The sequence below is a fragment of the Macrobrachium rosenbergii genome, chromosome 49 (genome assembly GCF_040412425.1).
Source record: "Macrobrachium rosenbergii isolate ZJJX-2024 chromosome 49, ASM4041242v1, whole genome shotgun sequence".
Classification (NCBI taxonomy): domain Eukaryota; kingdom Metazoa; phylum Arthropoda; class Malacostraca; order Decapoda; family Palaemonidae; genus Macrobrachium; species Macrobrachium rosenbergii.
Genome location: NC_089789.1, coordinates 1,018,861 through 1,027,145, shown reverse-complemented (window position 1 = coordinate 1,027,145; position 8,285 = coordinate 1,018,861). Strand labels below are relative to the sequence as shown.

Here is an 8,285-nt window from a genome sequence, read left to right as displayed (position 1 = left end):
AATATTTCAAAACCAAAACCAATAATTATCTCCCCCTAAAGATTCTGAAGGAGGTTATGTAGTCTTTGAACCTATAGCATTCAGCAATTTAACTTCGAATATTATGCCAGGACTGCTGTCACAAAATGAGTGTTACACTGCTAAAAAAAGATATGATTTTTATGATAGAACCCAAAGCGTATGATTCAGAGCATTACGTGACAATGACTCATAAGAAAAGGCAACTTGGAAGTAAATGCATTTTCTTGTCGCAGTGGAAACTAAAATAACTTGACTTACGTTGAAAAGGTTTTCATGGTGGCCACCACATCCTAGCATTAACTTTGTCCCTCTGTGTTTCATGGCATCCAGAAGGTCTTGTACAGAATCAACAGGCTTCTCATAGATGGGGAAGGTCAAGACAGAGATGAAGGTCCCACTGTACAAACCTTTTCAAGAATAGAAGAGCATTATGGTTAGACCATCTGGTTTCTTAATGCCGTAAATGAGTAAATGTCTCTACACAAATGCGAGTGACTGAAAGCAAAATATTAATCCAGATTCATCAACCCAGGACAGCTTGTAAAGTCCCCGCTAAGCAGGTTTTCTATGGTGAACCGCCCGTTTTCTACAGTGACGCTCCTACGAGACTGGGTCAAGCAAAAATAGCCACATTTGTGTAAATACATATCTGCTACTAATTCATTTGTATCTGTTTTCTTTGCGCATGTGTTAGAATATTGTTGTGTCAATTCTTGTTAACTTGCCTTTTATGTTACTTGTATTTATCCATTATAACTAATACCGAGAGTAATTGACCTTGGGTCACCTGTATTCTATTGTAATTCCTCTGTCTGACGTCCGCATGCCGCTTTGCAAGCAGCCTGCGTTCTGAATAAACTAGCAGTATACGTTCACCTGCTCGTTATTTAGCACCTCTTACAGGCTTTCTCTGCAGGGGGCCACAACTACGTGGTGAAAATTCCGTCTTCTCAAAAAATCCTGCGTGCACCCAAAATACCAATTCATCCTACCGTTTCACCTCTTTGATTATTTGAAAATGAATGTAACATATATGTTGAGGTCCCGCGAAGTTTTGGCTACTTTCATCATCAGTCCCACCAGTTAAAGTAATCCTTGTAAGGCCAGAAATTCTCTCTACCCAGAATCCCATTGCTGAGAGGATACGTAGTAATTTATTCTTTCTCCCCTTATAATAAGGTTTTCTAGTTTCCAACCGTAAAAATTGCTAGAGCCTTGGAAAAGGCATTTTTTTTCTTTTCCACTATCGTGATAGTATCAATTTAAGCTAATGACTTTTAGTTATGAATTCGTGTATTTTGCTGTTTTTTTTTTTTTCTTCCCCTATCCTCAGTGGCTTATTAACCCTATTCAGACGTTTATTTATCTCCAGCAGCCTGTAAAGGAGCTTAAAGTCTAAATATGAATTAGACTGATCTTCTTGACGACATTTCAAGAATTTTTATGAAGTTCACAAACGAACTTTCTTCCTTCAGATTAGGAGATCTAGTGAGTTTCCTAATGTGATAATTACTCTCGTCTCTAACCTCTTGGTCCTACTGTAACCTTCTAAACTCTTCTTGTGTTTTCAAGACACATCAAGTCTTAGTCTTCTAGTTTCTCGTGATATTCTCAAATATCATAAGACTGACACGAGCACCTACCTTCCTTTTCAAACAAGTATCATTTTTGTATCCAAGTCAACTGCCTTTCAAAGGATTACGGCAGACATGTGATAAGGCACTTTCAAGGAGGTTTTACTCTCTGTCTCCGTGATTTCCTTTCTAGCTTCTTACCCAAGTGCTGTTTATTTGTAGCTATTCCTTTTCCTTTTCATGACGACCTGCTACAGGTAACTGTTTAGTAAGATTTAGTCCATCACTATTGGTCTCTTTTGTGAACTATGAATTTTGACATGCCAACACAGATGGAAAATCACAAACCCCCAACCCAGAGAGCTCAAGTGAAATAAACCCAACGGCTTTTCCAGGAAAAGAGATTATGCCCATGACACCCAACAAAAGCAGAAGCGACCAGAGATCGGTCTCCAGTCCCTAAGGCTACTCAACTCACTCCACACAGTGAGACTGAAGAAAAACCAGGAGTAGAATAAACTTCTGGCACACCAGCTGCGGGGATCGATGAGGCATCCCTGGATGACCCAAGACCTGAAGATATTGAAAGTGATTTCGCTGACTGACAGATCTTCCTCAGAGTCTCCAGCCATAAGCCTCCTTTGAGCCCAGGCAAATAGTCTCACGATGAAGCCCATGAGGAGGGTCGACACGGCAAGCAAGCACCAAACCTGTACAATTGCAGTAAAAGAAAAGAGAGGTTACAGATACATAGAATGAAGCTTTTATATGGCTTTATTGTGAACTCTGAGTCCTAGGGAAGTTTAAATGCCGACCCATTGACATTTATATTTCAATTGAGCTGGCCCGTTCCGTCTTTGCCCAGTTGATTGGATTTGTTTACGTATATTCTCACTGACAATCATGAATTTACGCCTATATCATGCAGACTGTGTATGGGCATGAGAGCAAGACGCCCAAGAGTTACTAACAAGGATGTGAATTACTAATATTTTCAGAATTGAGCAATCATTCATCCTGAAAAAGCCTAAAAGGCCATTACCTTGCAATACAAATTTCCTCATGTAAAATATACACTTATTAAATAGAGAAAATTGTAAGGAAAAAGCCATAGAAAAACAAGAGAGATAAAGTAACAAACAAACAACTATTTGTACTTCTAGACAGCTGTACCAGCCATAAAAATTAGGCTGCTGGTGCCTGACTGCAAGTTGAAAGTAACCTATAGTGTCAAATACTAAGAATTTTTAAGCACAGGGTTGCCCACAGAAAGCAAATCATGGAGAAGGGACTCGGTGCAAAATCAGTAAATAAATCTTTGTTTACCTCTCTCCTGGGAAAACCAATAACTTGTGTTGAGTCTGGGTGAAGACTCTGGATATGATTTCGAATATAAATAATGGAAAAAACTCTTCTGTATCTCTCAAGAGAAGTGTTGGATTTTCATTTACTGAATTCAAAGCAAGTATCAGGAAAGGAAACAGCAACTGGACAATGCTTTAAAGTACTTTAGGTTGCCTTGGTTTTTTTTTATGAAATCTAAGTGTTCATTTCAATTTTATTTACTAAATTTGTTTAATTGATCCGTGGCCAAAAACAGTATTTATAAATACAAGAGTTTTATTTAGATTTTATATCCAACGTCTGTAGCGTCAAACTATGAAGAGATGTATAGTTTATATTATACAGAAATTAAGACGACCATTCTTCCTTGCTATAACTTACCACATAAAAAATGCACTCAAACCATAGTATAACCCGGCTATGGGAACTTTCATTCCTACGTAACCTGCTTAAGGAACAGGTTTTGAAAAAACCTTCACTGAGATACAACTGAAGATTCCTAATCAAGGTTCTTGAGGATTTTGTCGAGTATTTTTTTCTTTTTTAAGTTGTCATCTGCTCACCGGAAAAGTAAATGGTGCAAAAACAGCTCGTGGGTTGAGAAACTTGGCAGGGGCTGCAGTGACGATAGCTGTCGTCTCCAAGAAGTAGGGCGTCGTGAAGTCGACGGCTTTTTCTCGGGAGGCTGAAATGAAAAGCATGACTGTTATTGGAAAAAGTCTCTGAGGGAGACCATAATATCGTCATGGCACATATTTTCATTCTGCTTATTTTTATTCTTTGGTCTTCGAACTTGATCCATGTGAATGTCCAGAATATAACCTGCAGCGATTATCAAATTTTGGAAATAGATCAATAAAAGACATTTTGTCGGAATCTTCAACATTTTCAATAATACCCATTTTAATGTTCATGAGAAGCTGTGAGTTCATTGATAAAATATTAAAAAAATCAGTCAATTAAAACGAGTAAATTTTAAGATTTTACTTAATTTATTCTGAGTTTTAATAAACCTCTTTAGTGAGTATATATGGAAACATGAGTATAAATGTATTTATTGTGTGAATGTGTTCCAGTATGAAAGCGTATGCCTCTTTGCAGCTTTTAATTTCATTTTCGTTTTCATTCAAGTGACCTGTTTGGTCCCAGTGCTAGGCTTCTAGCCTAGAACTGTCATTTCAGCTAAATCCTTCGGGCCAGCCTATGAGAGCTGATAGTCAGCTCAGTGGTCCGGTTAAACTTTTTAATAATAATAATAATAATAATAATAATAATAATAATAATAATAATAATAATAATAATAATAATAATAATAATAATAATAATAATAATAATCGAATTTCAAGTTTGACTTCTTAGTAAGAACACGACAGGGAGAACTACATTAGAGCCACCACTTTAACGAAAATAAAAAAATAAGTTACACAGACGAATGAAAGGCTGTATTTACGCATCCTTCCAGAAAAAAAAAAACACTGAATTGATTGTTTCATTTTCGATTGTACCTAGACTTGAATTATAGTTTACATGGTCTGGAGATTTCTAGTTGTTCAACTACCTAACAGTCACTGACAGTTAGATTATATATTTTCATAAAAGTGTTGGTTTAATTAACAGAAAGACTTCATTATCATAAACACTAGTACCATTTTACGTCAGATATTCTGTCTTGTTCACATTATGTTCGATTTCCAATCTGGTCCCTGCACGCATTTGTGGCCCTTTTCCAGGATACCCTGTGCTCCCCACTGATCCTCGACCTGTTTCTCCCATATCCACTATATACTTTACTTTTCAAACTAACCTCTCCTCTCCCATTGTCATAACATGTCTAAACCATCTCAGTCTCAGAAAGTTCTGTCTATTTTCTATTCTCTAGGCGCCACATCTGTCAGCAGTATACTGATCCTTCCAGTACATTCCAGTCTTGGATCTTCAGAACAGAATTTCAAAATTCTTCATAAGTGGCCACGCCACTGATTCATAGCAAAGTACATTATTTATTCATGAAACATGGATGCTTTAGTCAGTATTATAAGTACTCTATGTATGATCATGTACTGGTCATATATACTTCTTCATTTTCTCCCAATTTCCGTTTTCCCTTCTCCTTCCTGCCTTGGGTCTTGTAAAGGGTGGGTTCTCACATCCTTTTGGGTTAGGTCTCCCCCCCCCCAATATTATTCCTTACCCCCTTTTCCTCATTCTCTGAGGCCAGGGGTGAACAAGGGTACGCGTAGCCCGTCTCATGGTTTTTTCATGAATGATTCGTACGACAAGCAAAAGGCACGATGCATGCTGCATCCAAAGCTTGTACCACAAATAGACCCTCGCTGTCCTGTTCGTCTTTATCTCTTTCCCATTTTACAACAAACATAATTTAGGGTAATATGATTCTGACCCACTAACAACATTCCCCGATTTACACACCTTAGACAGAATAGGTAAATGAGAGAGAGAGAGAGAGAGAGAGAGAGAGAGAGAGAGAGAGAGAGAGAGAGAGAGAAAGGAACTGATTGGCTACCAGTTACAAGATGCCAACGGGACTCAAGGCAAGGCCAAGGGCCCTTTGTTAAGGTTCGACAGGGGCCTTTAACGTATACTGTAAATAAACTTTAACCAAATGGAAATAAAATATGGCAGCCACTTGGTGTATTCCTTCATTATGCAATGTAATGATTTTTTCCCCGCACAAATATTAATTTTCCACAGCAGTCTCACCTGAGATGGTTAATTCATTGATGGCCAAATGAGATTCATGGCGATGCACCACACCTACGATCCCAGTTACTCTTCCGTCGTCCAAAACTCCGCCCCACACATGCGCAGAAGGATAAAGCACCTCGAACCTAATGATGGAAATGGCAGTTTTAAAGATAACTATTCAATCTTGGATTGATACATACGCCCATACGGATGAGGTTTGTGTGTGTTTATCTAATTATCTGTACACGCATCTACACACACAGAGACAAAACACATATACACTCACATGTATATGTCTGTGAGTGTAAATTACAAGAGTTTATGAGATAAACACAAAAGTTGAGGGCAGGTCACTGGGAAAGAGATTTAGTTTCAATAGATACAGATGCAAAATAAGAAGAAATGAAAACAGCAAATGGTGAAATGGCATAATAATGAGTTTAATCAATTAAAAAAAAACAATAAAAGAGTATGGTTGAGGATCAGTTACATTGCAGAATAACAGATTTACAACTGGTCGATAAGATCCTCAAGAAGGACGCGAGAGAATAAGAGCTGCAACAAGAAAACGAGCCTGCATTCGCAAATCCATTGCCATTGGTGGATCTTGCTCACAGACACACTAATAGGGTAGAAAATGAGATGGTTCGGCAGTGTGGCGAGGATGAGTGAAGAGGAAGGAGTGCAGAGGGCTTGGGTGGAGCCTATTAAGGGTAGAAAGTCGAGAGGAAGGCGTGATAAAGTGAGGTAGGATTTGGAGAAGGGCTTACCAGAAGAACCTTCTTTGGACAGAAATAGTTGGAGAAGACGCATTCAGGCAACCAACCCCTTAGCTTAAGGGTCACTGTGAGGATTAAAATATACGTACATATAATATTTAAATCTTCACATATATGTGTGTGTGTATGTACATATGTATATATTTGTGTGAGAGAGACATCAAACGAATTACTCACGAAAAGTTAAATTTCTTGCCAAGCATTTCCAGTATCCTGAAGTCAATTCCGCCGAGCATGCGAGTCGACTGATTGTCCCTTTTTTCCAGAATCCAAAAAGGGTCGTTGTGAAACGCCGATACTCTCAACTTTCTGCCTCCGAAGTTCCTGTAGATGCGCTCAACAGGTTGATAAAAGGGCGTTTTCAGATCGATTTTGTGACCCGACTGTGGATTCCATCTCCAGGAACCGATGTTTTTAAGTCTGTGAAAGAGGAGCAGAAACAAAAGTTGCATCATTAAACAGTGGATCATTTGGTACTCGTAGATAGGGGAGTTTCATACTCGTAGATAGGGGAGTTTCATACTCGTAGATAGGGGAGTTTCTTACTCGTACAGAAGAGAATTAGGCGACTTGAAAAGAAATGATTACTAAACCATAATTTTCTTTGGATTTCCTATATGAAAAATAACTGGGGAACACACCTGGAAAAAATTTTGCCTGATAGGCTATCTGTGATAAATGATGTATGATTTCTTAAGCACCTCACATCTAAAGCAAAACTCTGCAGATTTTCTTCCTCGCTAAGAAACCTGAATTGTACTTTCTTTTACTTGTCTCATTGGGTCTCTTGTCCCAATATGAGCATTCTAGTCTATGGAAGCTTACTGACCAAATTCTCGAGATTTGGAAAGAATTGTTGAGTCTCAGACAAGAAACAAAAGTAAACAAAATGTCAGATAAAATTATAGCAAGTACTCAAGATTCATATTTCTGAACCTCGAGAAAGTCTGCCCATAATGAATAATACTGAATATTTGCCATTTAAATTTGGCCTTCAAGTAAACCTAACTGTACACAATTTTTTTTCCGACATGAAAATCCACATTTAATAAAAGGGTTCATGAGGTAAGGTTACTGATTTTAGCTTCAGTTTATATTCACGAGACTTACGATACGTCGTTGCTAGTGTTAATGTAGGATGTCTGAAAATAGTACTGGTAGATGGTCTCATTTCCTCTTACAGCAAACGTAACCTGAAAAACAAAGAATGCTTTAATCCAGCCATTGGGTTTTATTTGTTCAGGAGGGACAAATTACAGTCCAGCCGGATAACTTCACTCTGATTATTATCAGTGCATCATACAATTTCACTCTGATTCATCCCATTCAAGAAATAGCCTCGTTAAGATCAGTTTCAAAGCTAATTAGATTTCCATTCGTGTCCAGTGATAGTGTTATTACTTCAGTCATGATTTAGATAAGGTAAAGACCTTCTGGCCATTGCCATAAACTCTGTCTCACCTTGACATGGCCAGTGCATGATAATCTCATGTTCTCGTCAGGTTCCAGACAACATTCGGTCTCAGTACAGTAATCACTAACGCAGAAATCCTTATCAAGTCATAATCATGTTAATATACTCTCTTATTTTGGTAGCAGTCCAAAAAAGTACATTTTGTTCGTTTTGCTGTCCATGAAAGGTACATTCTTGTTCTGATCACAGTCCAGTCAAGGTACATTTTGGTCAGTTCTCTGTTCACTGTCCAAGCAGGGCACATTCTTGACCTGGTCATTGGCCAGGCTAGGTACATTCTTGCTATAATAACAGTTTCCCAGTCTATGAAAAATAGTTTTGTAGCAATCATGATTCAGGTTAGCTGTGACTGATCCAGTCAAAATACTATCTTACTTAGGTCTTCCC

At 38.1% G+C, this 8,285-nt stretch overlaps 1 protein-coding gene across 1 annotated transcript in view; it reads right to left on the bottom strand.

Moving 5' to 3' along the window:
* The window catches only part of LOC136832004 (glutamate receptor ionotropic, delta-2-like), a 10,251-nt gene extending 2,309 nt beyond the window's left edge, over positions 1-7,942 (bottom strand). Inside the window, exons 1-5 of the mRNA XM_067092489.1 lie at positions 6,602-7,942; positions 5,661-5,788; positions 3,503-3,624; positions 2,074-2,305; positions 280-428 (exon numbers count right to left, since the gene is read on the bottom strand). Coding sequence (XP_066948590.1) covers positions 280-428; positions 2,074-2,305; positions 3,503-3,624; positions 5,661-5,788; positions 6,602-6,894 — 924 coding nt within the window. The 5' untranslated portion in view covers positions 6,895-7,942. The remainder of the gene's footprint in view (positions 1-279; positions 429-2,073; positions 2,306-3,502; positions 3,625-5,660; positions 5,789-6,601) is intronic.
* Positions 7,943-8,285: the final 343 nt, after the last annotated feature.